At 39.8% G+C, this 23,740-nt stretch overlaps 3 protein-coding genes across 6 annotated transcripts; 1 reads left to right on the plus strand and 2 right to left on the minus strand.

Annotated features, from left to right (window-relative positions):
* Positions 1-755: 755 nt before the first annotated feature.
* Positions 756-8,846, minus strand: LOC148896820 (meckelin-like). Its single transcript, XM_088998488.1, has 15 exons — positions 8,823-8,846; positions 8,682-8,729; positions 6,944-7,042; positions 6,745-6,843; positions 6,058-6,144; positions 5,806-5,905; positions 4,277-4,416; positions 4,051-4,191; positions 3,284-3,361; positions 3,089-3,205; positions 1,625-1,741; positions 1,456-1,551; positions 1,272-1,374; positions 1,053-1,195; positions 756-984 (listed from the first exon to the last, which is right to left on the minus strand). Exons 1-15 carry the CDS (start codon positions 8,844-8,846, stop codon positions 904-906), a joined length of 1,473 nt encoding a protein of 490 aa, XP_088854614.1. The 3' UTR covers positions 756-903.
* A 1,745-nt stretch (positions 8,847-10,591) lies between these two features.
* LOC148896821 (RNA-binding protein 12-like) lies at positions 10,592-12,972 on the plus strand. Of its 3 annotated transcripts, none has more exons than XM_088999615.1 (2): positions 10,592-10,668; positions 10,746-12,972. In XM_088999615.1, exon 2 carries the CDS (start codon positions 10,789-10,791, stop codon positions 12,727-12,729), a length of 1,941 nt encoding a protein of 646 aa, XP_088855741.1. In that variant the 5' UTR covers positions 10,592-10,668; positions 10,746-10,788; the 3' UTR covers positions 12,730-12,972. The 3 variants fall into 3 exon arrangements, with proteins under 3 accessions (XP_088855741.1, XP_088855743.1, XP_088855744.1); XM_088999617.1 differs by having other exon boundaries at positions 10,767-12,972; XM_088999618.1 differs by having other exon boundaries at positions 10,772-12,972.
* Positions 12,745-23,408, minus strand: LOC148896822 (uncharacterized). 2 transcript variants are annotated; one of them, XM_088999623.1, is made up of 12 exons: positions 23,297-23,408; positions 22,951-23,053; positions 21,620-21,653; positions 19,750-19,827; positions 19,523-19,662; positions 16,495-16,620; positions 15,485-15,530; positions 15,341-15,406; positions 14,844-15,271; positions 14,650-14,757; positions 13,383-13,485; positions 12,745-13,154 (listed from the first exon to the last, which is right to left on the minus strand). In XM_088999623.1, exons 2-12 carry the CDS (start codon positions 23,035-23,037, stop codon positions 13,111-13,113), a joined length of 1,260 nt encoding a protein of 419 aa, XP_088855749.1. In that variant the 5' UTR covers positions 23,038-23,053; positions 23,297-23,408; the 3' UTR covers positions 12,745-13,110. The 2 variants fall into 2 exon arrangements, with proteins under 2 accessions (XP_088855749.1, XP_088855750.1); XM_088999624.1 differs by lacking the exons at positions 21,620-21,653; positions 23,297-23,408 and having other exon boundaries at positions 22,951-23,035.
* Between the last annotated feature and the right edge of the window lie 332 nt (positions 23,409-23,740).

Genomic DNA, 23,740 nt, shown 5'->3' on the forward strand with positions numbered 1-23,740 from the left:
AGCTATCTGGCTGTCTATCTATTAGCTAGCTGGATAGCTTTCTATCTATTTGAGTTATTCCAGATTGAGTGAACGCTGGAGCGTGTGGCTGTCACCCACAGGAAAAAAAAAACGTATCCCGTGACTGTAAGAGTTTTGAAAGGGGCTTAGAAATTACATGGATGATGACGATTATTATTATGATGATGATGTAATGTAGGGAAAGAGATGCCCATTTCACGGTAAGATCAGAGCATTGTCATCAAATGGTGAGTAGCGTTTCTGCTTTTTTGAATGTTGCTGTGCCGATGACCATTTTGTGTTTGGGAGCCTTTTACCGAGCGAGTTGCTTGTTCTGTAGCCACAAAGGGACATAAGTCTTCTTGTGCCAGTCCCAAGCCCGGATAAATACAGAGGGTTGTGTCAGAAAGGGCATCCGACGTAAAAGCTTGGCCAAAACAAACATGCGGATCAAACCTCTAAAGATGGAGGACACTGATTTGCTGTGGCGACCCTTTGAATATATATATATATATATATATAGATCAGAAGTTTGAATATATTCTCCAAGTGCTTGTATTGGTGACTCCGACATTCTGAAAACATGAACGGAAGCTCCGATGAAGACTCCACTCTGTCCTCAAAAGTAAATAACAAATGGTTGTTGGTATACATGTTTGCTGTTGGTAGTAGTCTGCTCCAAACAATTTGTTTATTGAAAGTAATGAAGAACAACAACAAACAAAGACAACTCTTGGTGTTTACCAGTGTTTATTTTTAACAGTACTAAAAAAACAGTTAAACAAAATTATATGTAATAGCCATCCATTCCAAACCAAACACATATTCTTGCTGGTCCGAATGCAAAACACTTATAAATATATGATGAACAACATTGATCTTTTTATGGATCTTCCACGCGATTTACATCAGAAATCGTTCATCCACTTGGGTCTCGTAGGCAAGATTCTTCCTCCCCACATTAATGCGAATCTTTCGAAATATCTGTTAGGAAGTCATCGATTTAAACATTGAGTATTCTTTTTCACACATATGATGGATTCAATACTCACCATTTGCTGGACATATGTAAGCAATCCTGCCAGTATAAAGTTCTGACATGCAAAGTCAACGACGCAGAAGAACAACATATCAAATATCAGCAGAGTACTCTCGTGTCCATGGAAAAGCATATCGCCGAAACTGTGGGCTTCATCTGCACAAATAGAAATAAAGTCATGAGCACGTTGAGATACATAAAAGTGCTAAATGTTCAAATTAAACGGGGATACCGTTATAAAAAATGGTCTTCTCAATTGGTTCAAGGAACTCCATGCCCATGATGTTCTCCAATGCTAGTTTGTCCTTCACATAGTAGTCCATATCAGGGTGGGCCTGAGGGGGACAAAAATATCGAACAAATGAGCATGTGTATTGCACAGAAAAGCAAAATATTTCTGTCGGGTTGCCACAAACATGATCGATGACTGATCCGAGGAAGTGGTTCATTGTGTGATATGCCCGAATATTTTGCTCCCACTGGTTGGCTGAGTCCATGAGCCGTGCTGGTCTCTGAAGATAAACCATGTAGTAAGGAATCACATACTTTTTTTCTGACAATATTCCTGAGGAGATGGATACAAACCCTGGAAAAAGACTCTCGTATCCTGTCGTAATGCGAACGCAGCCGTGTGGAAAGGGCCACTTGGAAAGTCTGCATGTCTGTGTTGGGAAGAAGACCTCGTTGGCCACATAGTGAGTCCTTCACATGGGGAGAACATGGGATGAGAGTGATTGTTTATCGCCTTAATGATGAAATTTTACATAGTGTAAAAGGAGACTTAAGTGCGACTGGAGTTTTAACTCATCCACTGCCAGACGTGTGCAAAAATGTGTCCACTCCAGTGCCAGGGTTTTTGTCATTGTCACTTGAATTCCAGGACCCAAAGAATATTGAGTTTTAGGACTATATAATAATCTAGTACATCATTAGAAATCTTAGACTCTCTTCTTTCATCGGAAAAAATAGTTGATTCCTAAATAGTATGGCTCTGGAGTTAAAAGAGCTTGAAATGAGGGCAGCTGTCCAAAATACAATGCAACACATACATATTGGATTGGATTGGGTTGGATTTGCCTTTATTAGTCTCGCAGTATATTGGTTTATATAGTGCTGTAAAGTGTCCATAAGAGTTTTGAAAGGCGCTTATAACGGACGTTTCACTTCTTATCCAAGATGCTTCTTCAGCATATACATATACATATCTAAATATATCTATCTATCTATATATATATATATATATATATATATATATATATATATATATATATATATATAAACTATAACGACACGTATTCATACACATTTATTCATTTATGATTTTAATTATTATTATTATTATTATTATTATTATTATTATTATTATTATTATTATTATTATTATTATTATTAACAACAGCTGAAACTGGAACAAAGCGCTAATGTGGAAAAAAGGGAAATGATGCCACTTGTGGAAAACAAAAACATTGCGCAGTAGATTTTTTTTTTTAATTCCCATGTCACCCTGTAATTGTGATATTGGGGGAAAAAATAATTATAAATCTTGAAAGGCACAATCATAGAATTGCATCATGCAGGTACCTGATTTTCCGGTGTATAAGACGCACCCCCAATGAATGGTGTATTTTCAAACTTTTTCCCACATATCAGGCACCTTGGAATATAAGGCACACTTCCAATGAATGAAAAAAAGTTTTCACAATCTAATATATAAATAGCTAAAAGCGTTCTAAATATAAAGCACACCACATTATATGGCGCTACAGTAGAGGCTGAAGTTACGCACTACTTCTTCCACAGAGGGAAAATGGAGTCTGTGGCTGCTGACAGTAGTTGCCAGACCGGTTGTGGCTCAATATTACTTCACATATAAGGCACACCTGCATATAAGGTGCAGGGTCATCTTTTGAAAAGAAATATAGGCTTTGGGGTGCGCCTTATACACCGGAAAATACGATATCTGACTTCATGTGCTTCTTTGCAAATAAATCACATTGCGCATGGTGACCTAACCTAAACCTTATAAAGGTAGTCGGCAAGTGAATGTACCGCTTCCCTCCTCAAATTGTTGCCCATTTCCTCCATGTTTGTGTCAGCATGACCATGCACAGAGCGCCCATGGATGTAGTAACCAAAACATCGTTGAGGTAAGAGCAGCACAGATATCTGCAAAGACATACCACAGTTAAGAAAGTCAAAACAAACCGATTAAAAAAGAAAAAATAAATAAAAATTGCAACTCACGTTGCTGATAGAGCAGAGATCCACAAACTGACGAATTTTGTCATCCACACATATCTCGTAAATGATGGTGAATATGATCTGAGTGGGGATACAAGAGTGAATTGAATATTTTGAGTAGGTTGAATATTGCAAAAAAATTTATTAAAAAAAAGGGAAATTGATACAAAAAAAAACTTTTCAAAACATGGATTGCTATTTCTTAACTTCTACGTCACTTCACTGGTGAAAAGGATGCTTTGATCCTCTCCTCTTTAATCTAGAATTGCTTTATGTCACAAAGAGGGTACAGAGAGTGCTTAAGAATGAACGACTCTGTGTGTTTGTGTTGTCATACTGTTTATTTTTGTTCTTTGATTTCAAGATGGCGCCGCGAAAGTGGCTGCCTTTACAGCAGCTGCTGTATTTTGTTTTTCTACTTCTTCCTTTGGTTTCATCTTTCTTCCAACACTTTGCTGCTGTGAAATGTACATGTATCCGCTGCCAGACTAATAAAGGCTAATCCAATCAAATCATTTTGATTGTTTTTAATTGAACATCATTTTTTTGGAATGACAAATATCTGCCCTTTCGATGGTTGTAAGTTCTAATGTAATTTTTCTCCCCCCAACAAAATAAATGAAATAATTTTACTCTGTGACTGCCATTTCATTTCTTTCTCAACAACACGATTTGGATCTGTATTTTGTGTTCTTTATTTACAAAGTCCATATGATCACTCTCGCGTCTCGCATGCTTTTACATTGAAAATGGGGAATAAAAGTGAAAACCTGAAAAAGCCCAATGCAGAGCCAGAGTGCCGATGCCAGACCATAGCGCAGAATTACACTGTATGAAGGTGCGTCCACTTGTGAAAGGTCGTTGTCAGATAGCCGGGTCTCCTTGAGTGTAAATTTAGAGAAACCCAACACCTAGATGGTGTGATGAAAGCAAGTGAAATGAACAACAACAAAAAATCATGCATCGGAAACCGAGTGTGATTAGAGTGTTAAGTACTTCAAGGAAGAAGAGCACAGCCAAGATCTGAAAGGTCGGCCTCGTTTTCCGGATGGTCTGGATGTTGTTCCACTCTTTAGCCACAAAATAAGTCCTCCAAATGCTGACAGGTAAAAAATCACGTTTCTGTTGACCATCGGCTAACAAAAGCAGGATACACAATGAGCATACCGTGCACATAAAATCGAGCAAGAGATAAATACAATTCATACAGTAATTCCTTTGCTACTTGAGGCATCGCAGATTTTTTTTCGAACCGGAAAAAAACCGCAAATGGCAGCAAAAGTCACTGCACTACGGTACTGTACAACAGCGTGTCACAGAGTTACTGTTGTTATTTTTTAAATTTATTCATCCATTTTGAGGCATTACTGTGCTGTAAATGCACAAAACCAAAGTGTTTGTGATGCCGCGCTGTAAACTCTGGCTTTTCTTTGTTCATTTGTTTTCGTGCTGACTTTGGCCAAAGCTGATTGGCCGAGAGACGACACGACTGGACAGCATTCAACCGACCAATGGTCAGTGAATCTACGGTGCATTACATCAAGAAAGACGAGTAGTGGACCAGTAAATATTATACTGTAAATACTGTATGTTGATAGTGGACGGTTTACTCCATCGCATTAGATTTTTGTACTGTACTACAATCATACAGTGGGACCTTGGCTTACGCACTTAATTGGTTCCCAGACAGAGTGTGTAAGGCGAATAGTGTGTATCCCAAAAAATAATTTCCCATAGTAAACCATTAAAATGAGAATAATCTGTTCCCAGGTCTCCATAAAATATAATTTTCTACAAAATAAGCCTTAAAACTACAAACAATATACCTTATTATATGTATAATAAATGTGCCATGATATTATAATTAAAGAAATAAACTACTACATAATAAAGTCGTTTTATTTACCTTTGTAATGGTCGTTAATGGCTTGATGGAATGGAGTGGCAGGTCGGAGAAAATTGCTGTTTTAAAGGAGTCACATTCCATAAGGACTGTAATTAAAGAAATAAACTGTACGCAGTCATTTTATTTACCTTTGTGACGGTCATTGATGGCTTGATGGAACGGGGTTCAGACTTCTCTTCCTGTGTTATGAATGTCCGGTGAGGCATCTTTTTCCAAAAAAGGCCAGTCTCATCTGCATTAAATACTTGCTGAGGAACGTAGCCTTCCTCTTTCACCATTTCGAGGAATGATCCCTTAATAAACGGGCACTAAACGGCGAACTTCCAGGTTGCCGCATGACGATATCAGTAGTGCGTATGCCAAGGTTTAATTTTCATAAATTTAACGATCGTAAACCGAAAAATTCGTAAGGCAAGGTGTTCGTAAACCGAGGCCCCACTGTATATTGTGATTCTTTATGCATGTCCTGTACTGTGTTCCACAAAATTTGGCCTTATATTTTCTGTACTCTTACACATGTAAATTTATCATACATGTAGTATTCGCTACATCGTGGTTTTTCATCTATCGCGGGTAGTCCCGGTCGGCATTAATCGCGATAAACAGAGGATTACTGTACTTGTAACCGTCCGACTAGCTGTAGTTCGAGGCCTCTCCCAGTCAATGAAAAACACGTCCACAGATGACTGCACTGTGAGCTTGTGGAGGAACTGCACTGCCTTGACACACAATTTTAATCATTAGTCGCGCTCATTCATGCACGGAACAACAATAAAATCTTCTAAAAAGATAGAACAGACAGTTTAGGAATGTGCTGGTGTTGTTCAGATGCACATCATGCATCATCACACCTTTTCTGTTGTTGACTCACCTTGAATGCAAAAGCACAAATGATGTAGGTCACAAAATGCTTTTCCTGAGGAGGAAGTGGCAGCACTACAGACACTTGCTGTTGGGTCTAATAAAATAGAAGGAAAAATAAAACCTAGCGTCTTTTGAAATTATGTTTTTTTTTTTACTGGCTCATATTTGAATGCTTTTGGAATAGGGTTGTGTTAAGAATATTATTAATAATGTAATGTAATAAAATACTAAAAATAATAATGTAATAATAATAATCATAAATATAATACATATAAGAAATAATATAATATAACAATAATAACACTAACACTAATAATAATAATAATAATAGTTATCATTATTATTTTATCAGTATTATTATTATTAATGATTACTAATTATTGAATGAATATTATTGTTCTGTCTAATAATATCATGTGACGTAGAATATCAGTCAAGATGAAATAGTTATTGTCTACAAAAAAGGAACAGTAGCAATATTCAAATACTGTATACTTATATTTTGTATCCAGAAAAAGGTACAGTATTCTCAAGGATGGCAAATATGTCAATGTTTTCAGGTCTGATCAATGAAATTATATCGACTGAACAGTTTATTTTATAATATTCATTTTAAATTTGAATGTTTTTTGTTAATTATTCATCACAAATCAACATTTTTTAAACCAAGATAAATGAATAAAAAGAATCCAACCTTGAACACCAGAAACCAGTAGACACCTGTTGCAACAGTAACAAGGACGAAAATATTGGCCAGATCTCCAGCGTAGAACAACAGAAACGTCAATACAATCTACCGTAATAGGAACCAAACAGGAATAAAAAAAGAACATTCAGCATCAACTTTTACAATAAATGGCAAATGGTCATTTTTGACATCGTCCAAGCTTTACCCGAGAGTCAATGTCCGCTAATGCGACCCTCCTCTTCCAGCTGATTGTCTTCAGAAGTGACAAAAAAACCACAAGACCGGCCAACACACCCAGAGCAGTCTGCGAAACACACTCAAGTGTATCACAAGCGTAGTAGTAGCTCTCCTATTTGCAGTATCGCAAGGGCAGACCCATGTACTATCTATCTATCTATCTATCTATCTATCTATCTATCTATCTATCTATCTATCTATCTATCTATCTATCTATCTATCTATCTATCTATCTATCTATCTATCTATCTATCTATCTATCTATCTATCTATCTAGCTATCTATCTAGCGAGCTAGTTATCTCTCTATCTCACTAAATAGCTAGCTAGCAAGCTAGCTATCTAGCTAGTTATCTCTCTATCTCACTAAATAGCTAGCTAGCCAGCTAGCTATCTAATTATCTATTCCTCCATCCACCCATGTATTTATTTATTGATTCATTAATTCATTCATTCGAGTATTTATTTATCTGCATATCCATTTTATTTATTCAGTTTGTTAGTTAGTTGTTTATTTATGTATTTGTTTATTTGGCAGCCTATTTATTTATTTATTTATTTATTGTATATGCAAAGCTTCAAATCTAAATATTTTGGTATATTTGGCCTTAGCAAAAACAAATACAGTGGTACCTCGGTTTTCGACCACAATCCGTTCCAGAACCCTGTTCGAACACCGAAATCATTATTCCCATTACAAATAATGTAAATCGTTTTAATCCGTTCCAACACCCTGAATGTTTACCTTTTTAGTACAGTATTTTATACATTATTTTATGCATGAAATTGCACATTAAAATGCTGACCAAAACATAAAAAGCTATGTATATCTCAGAAAATGTTAAGCAAAATGGCAAAGACACAAATAACATAAACATAAATGTATTCCAGGCTAATCGTACGCTCGTAAAGAAAAGAATTATGAATATGATTTTTTACCTTTGTGGTGGTCAGCAGAAGGCGCAGGTGGACGGAGGAAGGAAATTTATTGTTTGGAACGAGAGTCCCCTTCCATAAAAATTTCGGGGAGCTCTTCTGTCTGAGGGGTGCTCACATGTTCAAATGTCTTTCCTACGGATGACTCGGCTACAGGATGTTCTTTTCTCTTCAAATATCTATCCAATGACACTTGCTCTCACTCCCACAGCCACATCACTAGATTTCACAGCCTCTTTATTCTTTAATATCGTACTGATCGCAGATTTCGCCACACTGTATTCCCGAGCCAGATCAGACACTCGCACACTTTCTTCATATTTTGCGATTATTTCTTTCTTAAATGCAATAGTTGTACGCACTACTGTTCTTTTTTCACTTGTAGCAGCACTTACTTCCTTTGGAGGCATGATTAGGGGCTAAAACTCTTCGTACACCTATATTAAACGCGAGAGCAAAACGCAGCATGTCCGCTAGCGACAACAATTGGTCACGAACAGAGCGATACACCCGTACGCACCCTCGCGTACACACTCACGCGTCGTACCGGCGTTCGAACTCCGATTGTTGTTCGAACTACAAAGCAAGAATATCTCGAATAGTTTGTTCGAACTCCGATTTGTTCGAACTATCGTTCGAAAACCGAGGTACCACTGTATTGGCAATTTTTATATTGTAGTGTCACTTGGTACAAACTACAGTCAAGACAAACTGAATAGGTAGTGAAGTGTCATGCAGTGTGAAGCATACGAGGCTGCTACTTCTACTCACATCTATAATGTGAGCCTTGTAAGTCACCTTATCACCCAGTACGCTCCTCTGCAACAGAAAAATCCAATCACGTCAGTATAATTCCACTTTTGTAGGACATAATATACAACACAGATACACAGAATCAAATGGCGTGCTGACATTTGCGTTAGCGGGCACGTCCATCTTGTCATAGAAACAATAGCCACTATTTCATGCATCACATTGTGGTGTGTGCGTTGTTAGTATGATGGGCATCAAAGGCACACTTATAAAGTGAACTTTCATCATAGAGTACCAACATGCCACTATGATGCTTCACATGGTGTAACGCTCTGCAATTAATGTAACAGTTAATCTACATTAATTGTATCGCTACATAGAACCAGCATTATAAGCTAACATAAATAGCCTGCTCATTTGTCTATATTCTTTCTTCTAACATGTCTATACTGTATATGGTTTAGCGCAATTTAATTCCACTGCAATAAGGCTAAATTTCAATCGAGTTTATGTATTTGTTTATTTATCTATTTTTCACTATTTATTTAACTATAAAACTTTATTTATGTATTTATTTATTTATTACAATACACATTTCTTGGGAATTTCCTTAAAACAGCAGCCTCTTGTGCATTCTTGGGATTCGTCTGTGTAAACTCTCAGTCGTACAGGAGTGGTCCATCGATGAAAAGGTTTCTTCAGCCGTCATGTGTACTTTTTTTTTACATTCATTGGATTGTTTTATGTCTGTTAGAGATGAAAATAAAAAAACTCAGTGTGTGTTCATGCCAGATGTTTCTGTAAAAATCTGAGACAAGCCTGAGAACTGCAACAAATGAGCCATCAACCACCCAAGATTGTCTTTTAACTCGCAAGGAACAGGGCCAAAGGTTAGATAAAAACCTTCATAGGTCTTTCTCTCTCGTATATAGTGTATATATACTATTACTATATTACTATACTATATATTTTTTGAATGACATACTTTGAAAAGAGGTAATTTAACGGGAGAAATGAAACACATCGTGCTCCTCCCCTCAGAGTTGATTTGTGACGTCAGATATTTCTCGACCAATTGCCTTGCATCAAGGGAAAGGCGCTCAAAACTCGCAAAGCTGGGCGGGATGGAATGTGTCGGGCATACAGTCAACTAGTGATGGGTAGAAGAGGCATCTGTATTGTTTCGACACAGCGACACAATGTATTAACACCGTATTGATGAATACTTTTGCTGAATACTGACTCCTGTGGACTTGCAGGGAACATTTGACAGGGTCATCTGACACCGATCTGTCAAACCAATTTTATCCAATTCCATTAATTAGGCATTTGCATTGACTTTATTTTTACTTATATGTAATTTCATAAAAATAATCTTTGATATTCGAGACGCAGTTGATAAATTAAGTGAACATCTGTCTGAATGCCCAAGTAGTAGTGTTGTGAGTGACAATGGACTCATTGTAATTAAAGATTTTTATTCAAAAAAAAAAAACGTTTCTCCAGAGTGTTATTCTGAGACTGACTTTCAAAATAATCATGAAATAACACAACATTTAGAAAATATGAGAGTAAGACAGAGAAACAAGGAAATCAACATAAAACAATACCTCATGTTCACAGACAAGACCGAAATGGTCCCACGCGGCAGAAGACTTTCATTTACCAGCGACGTCTTCCATCTTGCGGATATTGAACGCAGAGTAACGCGCCGATAACTCGATGCTTGTTTTGAGCGTCCTGGACGTTCAAAACAAGCATCTGTCAACAAGATGGACGGTCAATCCTGTTGACAGATTCGCTTCCTTATAAACAGTTTGGCGAGAGACCGCGGTGTCGAAACGTTCCGGTAGTGGTCACGTGACTTTCTTAAAGCGGTGCGCGCACAGACACTGGGTATATAGCCCGGGAGGCTCGGCGCACGCATCGACTCATCACTACAGTCAACCGAAGAGCACTATTGTGCTTCAGCTCACTATTTGGACACCTTCGAATAGAACCGTCGGTAAGTATATTTTCAGGCAAATCGGTTGTTAGCCTCCTCACCCCCTTATCTTATGAGTCATACCGTTCGTCTTCCAGAAAGCTGTTTTTTTTTCAAAGAGCAGCCGACGGAGTATGAAAAATGGCCCACGTTGTAAAGTTAAAGGGACTGGACGTGAACGCCACCGCCGAGGACATCCGGAACTTTTTCCCCCGTTTGCACATCCCCGTGCAAGGCGTCTGGATCTGGATTTTGGGAGGATCAAAACACGAGGCCTTCATTGCTTTCAAGTCTCAAGCCGAGGCACGAAAAGCCGTTCGCCACAGTGGACGTCCCCTGAAAGGCTCAAAGGTGATGATACGACTGAGTTCTGTTGCAGAACTGGAGGAAAAACTACAATACATGGAAAAGAAGAAAAAACATCGCCATCGCGTATCTCTGCCGCGTGTAGAAGAAAAGTCACAACAGCCGCAAATTGTTCACCCGCAGAGCCCCCCACCACCTTGTGATTCGACAATTGCATCAAGTTTCTCTTCCAAAAGTTCACCGTCACCCGTACAAAATGGAGATTCACAGACTTTCAACAAGTCGCGTGATTGCAAAATATACTCCAATATGATTCCGACTGGGTGTCCACCGAACGTTGATAAACCACGTGATCCCAGGCTAGCTCCCATGGCTACTGGGGGTCCACAGATACACAAGCCATGTGATCCCAGAACAATTCCAGTTCTCCCCAGTGGGTGCCCGGAGGAGTATGATGAGTTACAGGAGCACGGAATTTCATCGCAGATCACTCCCAGTGATTTCCTACAAATGTCTGACAAAACAAAACCTTCCTTAAAATACAATCCCGTTGTTCCCAGTCAAGTTCCATTCCCACGTGGTGAGCTGCTTAACCGTGCCATTTTATCCCCTACTGGTGATTGCGTACAGAATGCTGCTCGCTCGGAGATATCGGACCCTTTACAAAATGCATTTCTACTGGGGATTCGTACGGTGCTGGAAAGTCTTCAGTCCTACCCGAGTGAGCAACAGGAAGTCCCGCCGGAATGTGTAAAAGAGGAAGATCGCAAGACAATTACGCCAGAGACACAGGAGTCAGGGCCAGGCTACGTGAGGCTTTTTGGACTGCCAGCTTCGACTACTAAAGAGGATATTAGTTCATTCTTCAATGGGCTGAAGGTAGGGGAAGTCATAATCAATATGAAGTTGGACCACCGTCACATGTGCCTTGTCAAGTTCGACGATGAGCAAGACGCGATTCTTGCGCAACAGTTCAACAACCACTATTTAGGCCCGATTTGTGTGGAAGTACGCAAAGCTACAGAGAAGATGTGGACAATAGGATTGGAAGATTGTGAAAGTCATTGCTATAATGAAGCAAGGAACTCTTTGAGGGACACAGCAAACTGGAAACATGAATTAAGGTTGGAGGAAAACAATAATTATTACAAAAATGCCAGACACCTTCCACTGTTCAAAGAGTACATTGTCAAGATCTGCAATCTACCACTGTTGACAACTAAGACTGAAATAAGGGAAGTGTTTGACTGTCATGATATGGAAAAATCTAGAATACAACATCTACTTGACGAGAACGGTGAGAGGACAGATACCGTTTTTCTCATTTTTGACCACATGATGGACTGTGAACATGCAATGAGTCGTGACGGTTGGCTCCTTGGCTCGGGCCACATCCAAGTGTCGATAATTAGCCGCGACGAAATGATGGAAATGAAAAGAAGAAATAACTGGCCCGGTAACCTTTTGAAGAGGAGTCAGGTGCTGAAAAAGAACCCGGACGGCGACCCAGAAACATGCCTGTTACTTCAAAACATGTCGGAATATATGAAAGAAAGCCTGATACGGAAGTTCTTACAACGATATAACATCACAACAGATAGTGTAAATATTTTCAATGATGGTAAAGATTCTTGCACGGCTGTGGTGCAGTTTAATTCCTTGAAACTTGTTTCTATGGCGCAAAGACTCGCCCAGGACTTATTGGGAGAAAACGCAATTATAAAACGGATATCTACTCATCAGATGAATATTTTTGCGAAGGAGAACTTGAATTAACGATGCGACTTTGGATCCATCTGCTAAAAATGTTTTTATTTAGTGGAAGTGGGGGGGATACGTCTTTCTACAAAGCTCTATTTCATTAAAGGGTGAAAAAATGACAAAATTTCTTATCTCTGATTGCCGACATCCTTTGTCCTTGATGTTTTTTTTACCACATACATGGACATATGTATATTCTCATATAACAACTTGAGAAGAAATCATCAGTTTTAATAAAGAAATGGAAGATTTTTCTTAGATTAGCATCAGAAAATCTTTTCAATGTGAATGTGTGTGAATTTTGTGTGTTAAACAAAGAGAAAAAAAAAGACTTTTCTACAGTTACTTATACATTATTAGTTATTGTACAAACTGAAGAAAAAACATCTTGATGTGTCAATTCAGGAATCTGCGGGGACCATCGAAGAATGGAGACTGACCTGTAGGAAAAAAATGATTGATTTAAAACCACATGGCAGGATCGGCCATGTTACTGTGGACCTACAAATTAAAAAATAAAAGTCAAACAAGATATACGTGGGTGTTAGTAACAATCCAATGCTGAATGTTAATTTAAACAGCAAAATGTCTAACACCCAACGTCTATCTTCTCTGCTGATTTTGAATATAACCTGGTGGGGAAAGATGATGTGTGTGTAGTGTTGTACCTTTGGGGAAAGCTCGAGGGTATCTGTCACTATTCCTTGACAGATTGGAAGAGGCCGATGACGAGAAGTTTGAGTTTGTTGAAAAGTTATTCTTGCTGGGACCCTGCGCAGAAGACATGTTCAAGATCAAAACACCATATTGTATTAATTGCTTAACAAAATCTGAGATAATGAGCTCAATGTAGATCAGGTCAACGTTGAATTGAATTTGCTTCCTGATGAAATTTGAAACTCCCAGAAGCCCGATTGGCTTCGGATTGTGTTGTGATACACGACAGAAAAGACAAGATAGTGTTGGGTCTTTTTTCCCACCTTATAAAGAAATAAAATGTGTCCACGGCGGGCCATTGGAATATTGAAGAGACCCCATTTATACATGATACAGGGATGCATCAGTAAAACTATAAAATACATTAAAAACAGGCAGCAAACAAACATTCTTGTGTTTTAAGAAACAATCGAATAAGTCTGCAGAGGTTAGTGACAATTGGTTCCAGTAAACTGGAGTTAATCATTCGAATTGAGTGGAATGATTTCAAAGCTTTTGCACCACATTGGAAATATTCAAAGCACAGAAATTAGTTTAAGTAGACACCAGTAAGAAATATTGTGCAAATTCTGTTCTTTTTCTTCTCTGTAAAACTGCCAAATATCAACATAGCACAAGATTGATTGTGTAGTAACGATTAAATAGAAAAAGGTTGCTTATATTATGTATGAATACATTATTTGACTTGAATTAAAATTGTTTATATACTAGAAAAACAGATTTTAGCAAATGTTTTATTTATTTAGAATTTAGAAATATCATGCATTTTGATTTCATTTCAATCGGTTTTGTATACTTTGGCAATCTAGTTAAATCAGGCCCATCAATTTTAGAATTTGGCCCCCTTGTCGGAAATGAGGCGGCCAAGTAGCCCCCTTTTTAAATTTACTGGATGCATCCCTGATGATAGCGAGTATTCCTGAGTCTCTCAATTGTCATTGCGTGTAGCTATGTTGCTGCAGGAAAAAAAAATGATAGTAAACTTTATTTTTGGTGGGTCCTTGGCATTTTTCCAAAACACTTTTAGAATTCAAACCATTTATTCAAGTACTGAAGTACATTCGGGATATCTCTTACCAAATTTGTAAAAAAAAAAAAAAAAAAACTGAATTTGAAGATGTCTATCATATTGGAAGGAATGTTCTGGACATATACAAAGCGAGAAGTCCAGTATCCTTTGTTTAACTTTTATGGATTTTCAAGCATGAAGCTCCTTACGTCTGGCGTGATAGTGTTCAATCTGTACTCCATCAGCTGCTCTGTTAGTTTCTGTGTCACCTTCAGAACCAGCTGCGCATCGCTCTCGTTTTCTATCCGGAATGTCTCCTAAAAAAATAAACACTTTCAGCATCACGATTGCACGCCACCGCTATCAAAGAAACGGAATGATCGCCATGAAATGAAGCACCTACCAGATAACGAAGTAGTTCATTTGAATCGCTGCTATTGTTGAGGGGCTCTTCCATGTGTCTTGGCCTATCAAGTGAATTATTTGCAGATCTGTCTAAAAAACTGGGAGGCAGCTTCATCTGTGGGTTTTTGTACTGCTCAGGAAACATTTGCCGATCGTTAAAACGATCACGTCCATTATCTTGGTGGAAACCATCTCCAGCCCCGCGCGGATACGGCCTTGGGCTCATATCGGGGTTTGGGAAACGTTGCTTGGGTGAAAAACGCCCCATGTTGGGTGGCTCATATTCATCCGAATTGGTGTCTAGGAAACATTGGTCGGCTGGAAAATCTTCAAAATTAGATGGCTTGTATTCATCCGGACAGTCATCGTAAGATTCGTCGTTAAGGGGAAACTCCTCGTGAAACCACGGCTCGTTGAATAGTGGATCTAGGAAACAGGAATAAGGTTTCATCAGATGAGAAAACAGCGAGGTGCTCAATAACGCAAATGACCCACCGAATGGGGGTCCATTGGGCCCCATGCTGTTTTCTGGTGTGGGAAATGGCTTTGGTCCAGCAGAACCTAGGAACAAATAAAAAGTGGGATGGAAAATCACAAACAAGTGCTATTTCACAGAGAAGTTTATTGCATATAACTTACGGAGTCCTCTGAAAGCGCGTACAGTGAAGGGCTCCTTCATGACCACCTAAAACATTACCCAAACAAAGAGAACATCATCCAGAATTCGTTTGTGGCTTGTCAATTTAAATGACTGACAGAAAAGGTGTCAAACAAACGGGTCACATTGTAGTTACGATTTCCTCTCGGGGGGCTGTTATGAATTAGGGGAAGCCATTAGAATGTGTCAGGGAAAACTTTTATTAAAATGTTCATTCTTATTGCTCAGCTAATGTTTTCGGAGACCTTGTGCCTCATGTTTGCTATTTAGTTACAAGTCTACACTGCTCGGGTAGAGATTGAACGGGAGAGTAGTAAGAATCAACCAATCAGGATGATGTGGTCAGATCTGCTGACGGTCAAGTCGACAGTATGAAGGATCAGGGTAACCGTATAACGCATTAAGTATACAATGAAAATATGCCAACCAATAGGGTTGCTTTATGCTTGTATACCTCTGTTGTGATGAAACAAGTGTAAACTGACTTGTTTGGATTGCACTTGAATAAAAGGATACAGTCCGGATTAGTCAGTTGGAGTCAAGTCGCAACTCTACACCGTTGTGTCTAACCTTGCAGCTGGCGACCCTGTATGTACATTAAATCTTGGTGACTCGAGTGGTGGACTCGAGTAATTTACTGGCACAGGTGAATCAATCCGTGTCGAGGCCACGATCCCTTCCTCCTCTTACTGTCTTTGGAAAGTTGCATCCTGTTTTGTGTTCAATTTCTTGAATGTTTAATCCCCTCCACATATTACATATAAGAAGCGCGCAACAAATACATGAATAACTAGTTTTCAAATTTCAAGTCAAAAATAATGACTGTTATTGTGGTTTACATGGGACATTTTGATACGGACTTTAGCATTATGGAATTTTACAAGACGGATTTGCTTTCCCGGGCCGAATTAAATGATGCGGCGGGCCACATTTGGCCCCTGGGCCTTGACTTTGACACCTGTGATTTTGAGTTATTTAACTCCAAACTGACCTTGACTTGTCCTCTCCCCACTTTCCGTGCCATTTCAGCAGCAGAATCCCTAACCATCTTCCTCACAGCTGCATCGTTGACGAGTTCTTGCTTTTCCCAAGGGACTTTGTCCGGGTGGATCTTTTTCTGTGTGCAATAAAAAGGTGTTTGGTTATTTATATATATATTTTTAAAGACTTCAATCACAATTTAAAAAATAAATAAAAAGAAACATAGTTGTACTACTACATATGAACGTCTCTTCATCCGATATCTTTAAGTGACTGTTGGAGTAGAGCGGCCTTTGAAGGGTGCAGAATATTCCGGACTCTAACGATTTACTGACAAATGGCTGATTGATCACGAATGCGTCCATCCACACCAAGGCCACAAAACATATGTATTTAATCAGAAGGCTGGTACCAAGACTATTGGTACGACATTGAGGCTGCATTCTCTCAAAAGAATTCTTCATTTTTATCAGTCTGTCTACACAAAGTCTCCGGTAAGCAGTTTTATCAAGGATAACAAATGACACCAAGAATGCACTTGGTATGAGAATGTTATACAGGCTAGAGGCCCGCTAGACTAAATAGGATGGAAGACACTGGTCATTGCATTATTTTCATGGTTGAGGCTTCACGAGACAAAATATAAGCAGAAACAATCCATTATGAAACGTCTCTAAGACATTTCTAGATATGAAAGGTAAAATACAGAAATGCCACCACTGCTATTACATTGTCAGAATTGCTACGGAAATAAATGAACACATGGTTCAATCATTTGAAATCCGGAGTGGTATATGCTAAGGTCAAGTTTGACGGATAACATTCAGGGTTACAGTCGCTGAAATCAATGCGCACTGTATTTTCCGGTGTATAAGGCACACCCATTTTCGTCAAAAGATGATGCTGCGCTTTATACGCCGGTGCGCCTTATATGTGAAGTCATATTGAGCCTTTAGAGGTCTCGTAACGACTGTCAGGAGCCATCGCCTCCATTTTCCCACTGTGGAAGAAGTAGTGTGTAACCCCAGCCTCTAATGTAGCGCATTATAATGCGGAGTGCCTTATATTTGGAAAACTTGTATAATTTGTTAGATTTCTTTTTTCATTCATTGAAGGTGCACCTTATAGTCCAGTGCGCTTTATCTATGGAAAAGGTTTGAAAATACACAATTCATTGGGGGTGAGTCTTATACTCTGGTGAACCGTATACACCGGAAAATACGGTAATATCGAGTCACAACAGGTCTCGCAACTACCGTCAGCAGCCACGACTCCATTTACTTCCATTTAGTAGGCGTAGCACAAGTAGTGTGTAACCACAGCCTCTGCTGTAGCGCATTATGGCTGCCGCTGCTCACCCGCAGAAAAAATATCCCGTGACTGTGTAGTGTCCTTGAGAGTTTTGAAAGGTGCTTATAAATGAAAGGTATTATTATTTATTATTATTTTTTCGTTTATTATTTATTCGTCCCACAATGGGGAAATTTGCATTACTGTTATTATTATTATTATTATTATTTGGTCTTCCTTATAGTTGGCAAACGTTCATATACAGTAAAGTCTCGTTATATCGATATTCAAGGGAGTCCGAAAAAATATAGATATAACCGGGACTATCGATATATCCGACCCTGTTTGCATGTAATTTTCTCCGTGCGTGCATAGAAATAGTATCGATATAACCGGGACTATCGATATATCCGATATCGATATAACGAGACTTTACTGTATTTGTATAATATAGTTAAAAACTGTTTTCATTCATTGGCCTTATAGTCCGGTCCGCCTTGTATATGGAAAAAAAAATACACAATTCATTCGGGGTGCGCCTTATACTCCGGTGCATCTTATAGACCGGAAAATACGGTAAATCTATGCAACCCAACTTTCTCTCTTACACATATTGGACAAAAGCGCCAGGGAGCGCAGGCCTCTATCTATATCAATTGTTTTTCATTGTGCAAGGTAGCATCCGAGTTACAACCGGGTTCCGTTCCGACAAAACCGTCGTAAGCCAAACGGTTGTAAATCGAAAAGCATTCAAAATGGCTGACACGAGGATCACGTGATCATAACAAATGACGACACGCTGGCATCTCCTACACGACAGGATAGTATACGATGTCAACCTGTTGTTTAAAACAACAGGTTGACATTGCATACTTTTCTATTTAATACTATTAAATACCAAAATGTTCATTTATAGAGCTTATAACTTCTAGTGTCATTTTAATCATTTTATATTTCGTATTATCGATCTTTATAACTGTGTCGCGCACACGCTTTCTGCTGACCCATTACGCACAGCTTCCCACGCACGCGACCTTTCCAAAAATCGCTCTCCCTGCTAACGGAGAAGCCAGAAGAGGTCACCTGTCTCAAAGAGGCGGCGGGGGCGACCGTGAGCCCAACGCGGCGTTTGCGTCGCGGCGATCCCACCCGCTCCGCCTCGGCGATCCCACCCGCTCCGCCTCGGCGGACACCCCCCCTCCCCCCGAATGCTGTGCTGTCATGCTGGAGAAAATTGACGGATGCGTTTGTTACGAAACAGTTATTTTGTATCCTCATTTTTGCAATGCTGCTCCGGCAAATAAACGATATTGTCACGTTCGGATTGACAGCTGGGGGCGGGGCCGCGCCTCCCCGCTTCCTTCTTCAGGACAGCAGGTACGAAAACGGGACGCTGTCAACTTGTATTTGTACTTTGCATTACCCTGGACTTTCTATATCTTCGTCCGAGTCCCCCCACGCCCCTAGTTTGGAAAGGCCCTTATAAATGAAATGTATGACGTTTTTGGCATTCTTTATTTTTTATTATTCCCCTGGTCCTCTTTTTGGGACCAGCGCTTTGTGTTGTAGCTTAATAAATCATCCTGCACTGTCTCTGTCATGTTGCTGGCTGTAGCGGTGGCAGGCGTAGCATAATAAATTTAAAAAAAAGGTCTGGCGGTCGTGGTCGTAAGTACGGGCGGTCGTAACTCGTGCCGGTTGTAAATCGGATGTTACCTGTATTTAACTTAAAAAGCCAAACCACTCACCATGTATGTGAAAATGTGTTGTGCGCTTTTCACATGAGCGACCATATCGTGCTGGAGGCGGGTCACCTTGCAAAGCCTGCACTCATAGTGCGGCGCGACAGTTTTACTGGGACTGCGATACTCCCAGACATACTCAAGACCTGTAAACATTTCATTTGTTAAGAATGCAGTGTTTCAATCCCAGTCACGTTATAAGGATGAACTTTTTGGGGGTTTGTTTAGCTTACCGAGCAGGCTATTTGGGATGCCGTCCAACACTTTGCTTAATGATGGCATAGTTTGGAAAGATGTTCCTTTCCTGTATACTGGTGGAGAAACCCCAAACACCCCCAGCAATATTAGAGTTGCTAAATTAAATATGACACACGCTTGAGAGAAGCAAATTGGGAGCAAGACTGTGTTTTCCAATATGTCCAACTTTAGTTGGAGGTGAGGAGTTTGAAAAACCACATTTCAAATCAGTGGGGCTGGAAATTAGGGTTGGGTATTGAGCATTTCTTTTCAAACCCAGCCAAAAAAAAAGAAGTCCAAGATGGCGTCCGAGTAGGCAGCCATCAGCAAGTGCTCTAACGAGCCTTTTTTGTTGTTTTTGTTTTATCTTTTGTCACTTTGCGTCGTTGTGTGCAATGTGCAACAGATACAGATTGTTTTTCAGCATTTTTGGCCACGACATCATGGACACACTGCTGAGCGGCTGCGCCTTTTCGGCAGCACGAATATGCCAGCATAGTTTTTGATTTGGGGAGAATGTCAGTGCCATTTGACGGTCATCTCCAGACAGCGATTGTGCTTTTTTTGCGCCTGTAATGGACGGCATTTTCACAGCCCACCTTTGTTCAGCAGAAAGGTCAGTGCTGTTGAACAATCTGCGGCTGGAGCCCGCGATGAGAAGAAAGGAATGTCAGCGCAGAGCGCCGATGCGTATGTGGAAATGTCGTGGCTTGGAATTGAAGCGGTTTTGTGTGGGACAGGAGATGTGAGACAATCTCTTTTTGTCAATGGATGCTACAGCTTCGTGTTTGCTTTCAACATTTAGCTTGCAGCAGACATGCACATTTCACCATGATGTCCGTGATCAACTGGTGAAAAGGACACTTTGATCCTCTCCTCTTTCATCTAGAACCGCTTCATACAACAAAGAGGGTGCTGAAAGTGCTTAAGATAGAATGACTGTCACATGTGTCACATTGTTTTTTATTTTGTTATTGTTGTTTTGATTTCAAGATGGCGCCGCAAGAGTGGCTGCCTTCACAGCAGCTCCTGTATTTTTTCTACTTCTTCCTTTCCTCTCCTCTTACTTTCATCACTTTGCTGCTGTGAAATGTAAATTTCTCTACTGCTAAACTAATAAAGGCTAATCCAATCCAAATTATTATAAATATACATACTGCACTTGCTCATAAAAATAAATAAGTACAAATGAGCTCTGTACCGACATACAGGCGCTGTGCCAGATCTGAAACTATTTCAGAAGGTGGCAAATTGCAGGGTCGACCGTTGGGTGCCCCCTCATTCCGTGGCGTTGCCGTTCATAATGAACAGAAACTCAGGAAGCAGGTGTGGTGGAAAAATGGTGCCTGCAGCCAGGTTCACAGGTGACTGTTGCACCATGTTAAAAATGATTATGCACATTTAATTGGCCGCCGAATGAACAGTGGTCAAAACTCATGCGACCACTATTCTACTGGTTGACAGTCAAGTGTGCCAACCAGAAGGCTAAAAGCCAAGGCTGCTAACCCAGTGGGTGATTACTCTCAAAACCCACCCAGGCTTGACTAACCTATTTTGCACAGGATGAGCAGCCATCCATTAACTCAAATCTCTTAAGGCAGTGATTAATTCTGAGTGATTTTTTTTTTTTATATCCATACCTGGTATGCATAATGCTTACAGGTTGTCGGGTGACTGTGAATAGGTGAATTTGTGACACTTTTTGTTCAGAATATCAGTCTCCCTTTAACAATAGGACAAAATGGCACACAACAGGCCCTACAGCGGAGTTTCCAAGAGTGGCGGACGGGTCGCCACCCATGACATGAAGTCGAGACAACAAAGTCTCAAGCTTCAATTCTCTCATCCTATATATGGAAGACTTACCGATATCAGCAGAGTGCTGCGGGCGGAACGCACCCTGTCAAGAGGAGGGAATATGTCCACAGGAAGGAGAGAGACAGAGGAATTAGTGACATGGTGACACTTTGTGTGTACTGAATTTTACGTTACACAATGTAAACCATGTCTCATGACGAACCCCCTTGAGAATGGCTTCATGTGTAAAAAATAGCCACCAGTCAATGTGAATTCTCATAAAGTGAGAATGTACATTTTGTGTCAAGTAAACACAAATATTAACTAAATAAGAATGAAGGCCATTGGCCACATGTAAAAATAATATTTTTGTCTCACAATGGATACATTTTCCAAACAAGCCAAGACCTCTCCCCCATTCCCCAAAAGCAAGTTGAGGGGAAAAAAGAAACATGATTCTACAGAAATCTCCCCAATTTGTTTGGATGTACCCATCAAATTTCTGTCCTGATTTGGGTGACCGATTCCAACTGACTTTATAGAGAGGCTGGGTGCACCCAAGGGCATGTTAGAAGGCAATACCTGGGTACATAAAGAAAACGACACAAATGCCACACAGGAGGTTTGGTCTGAATCAAGATTCAAACCTGAGGCCTGAACCACCAGGGAAAAGTGCAGCTTATTTTGGAACCCTTTTCTTCTTTTCCTTTTCCCTTCAAGGAGTCGCCACAGCGAATCAGTGTCCTCCATCTTCAGAGGTTTGATTCACATGTTTGTTTTGGCCAAGCTTTTACGTCGGATGCCCTTCCTGACACAACCCTCTGTAACCTTCTGTTTGGGACAGGCACAAGAAGACTTGTGTCCCCTTGTGGCTACAGAACACTCAACTGGGTCAGTAAAGGGGTTTGGGAGCCTTTTTATGTTACAAAATGGTCATCGGCACAGTCTGTGGAAATTCCGGACAATTTACCTTGGAGTGACAAGGCAAAGAAATAAGGCGCTTTTACATTTAAATCTAGGATTACATATTTGGAATTGTATACAATACCACCAACTACCTTTGTACGGACTCAATTTTAGCATGAGTGCACGTAAAATCTAAGAGCAGTCGTGAATTTTGATTCTCTTCGAGCGGAAAATGGCCACGTGATGTTTAAGACATCACGGGGTAGCGTCCGCTGGTATTTCTATTGATTTCAATGGACAGGCTCGGTCAAAGCCGTTGTTAACGGCGTGGATGCTCCAAGCTCAGTGAAAGGGGTGTTCTAGTAAGACCCCCGGCTGGTGCATGTTATCGTTCCGTTTCCCACAACGGCAACTGCCATTCACAGTCAGTTGAGAGGCAATGGACGAATAGATAAAATATAGCCATTCCGCGACATTGTCAACGAAATACTTACCGTGCCGTATTTATTTGTGTTCCGTAGCGACCCCCTGTTCAGAGTGTTATTTTGCGCAAACTGGTAGCCTGAAGGTTTGTAATCCATGTCTTCGGGTTGCTCACTGAATGACGTTAAAACGATTTAAAAAACAAGTCAGAACGGTTGCAGACATTTTAGGATACACAACACGCGGTGCACTCGTTACAATAGAACTTAATAGTGGTTCACACTATCATCTGCGTAGCCTCGTTTCGGGCCTAGTCAAGCCATTTTAGAGAACCACTTACGCGTTTTGATAAAACAAGACGAATTGTGTCTCCAAATCACAAACTATCGCTAAAACCTTACAGGTTGATATAAATACCTGATATGTTTGCAATTGAAGCTCCTTTAACTCGATCCAAATACAGTATGCGCAGCAGAGACAGAGTAGAAGGAAGGGACCAAGAGGAGTCTGTGTGAGACGATCGATGTGCCTGTTTAAAAAACGCAAACACGTTGTTGATAAAAATCTAATAAATACGATATATAAAAGACACATTTATGGGCGGTATCAATAATTAATGATATATTTTTGATGGGTCTACGTTTAAAAATAAATTAAATGTAAAGAAATGTAAGTTATTTGGATATATTAGTATATCAGGCCTTTACGAGGACGACTGTATAGTATGCTTGTATCAATTTCAGGGATACACCGTTATGCTTTCATTCATATTTTGACATTTATCAAAATAAAAGAGATTTATACGTGCACTCAAAAAACTGCATACATTTTATTCAAGGACGTTGGCAACGAACCTGTTCT

The sequence above is a fragment of the Hippocampus bargibanti genome, linkage group LG06 (assembly GCF_051943395.1).
Source record: "Hippocampus bargibanti isolate YZ-2025 linkage group LG06, ASM5194339v1, whole genome shotgun sequence".
Taxonomy (NCBI): Eukaryota; Metazoa; Chordata; class Actinopteri; order Syngnathiformes; family Syngnathidae; genus Hippocampus; species Hippocampus bargibanti.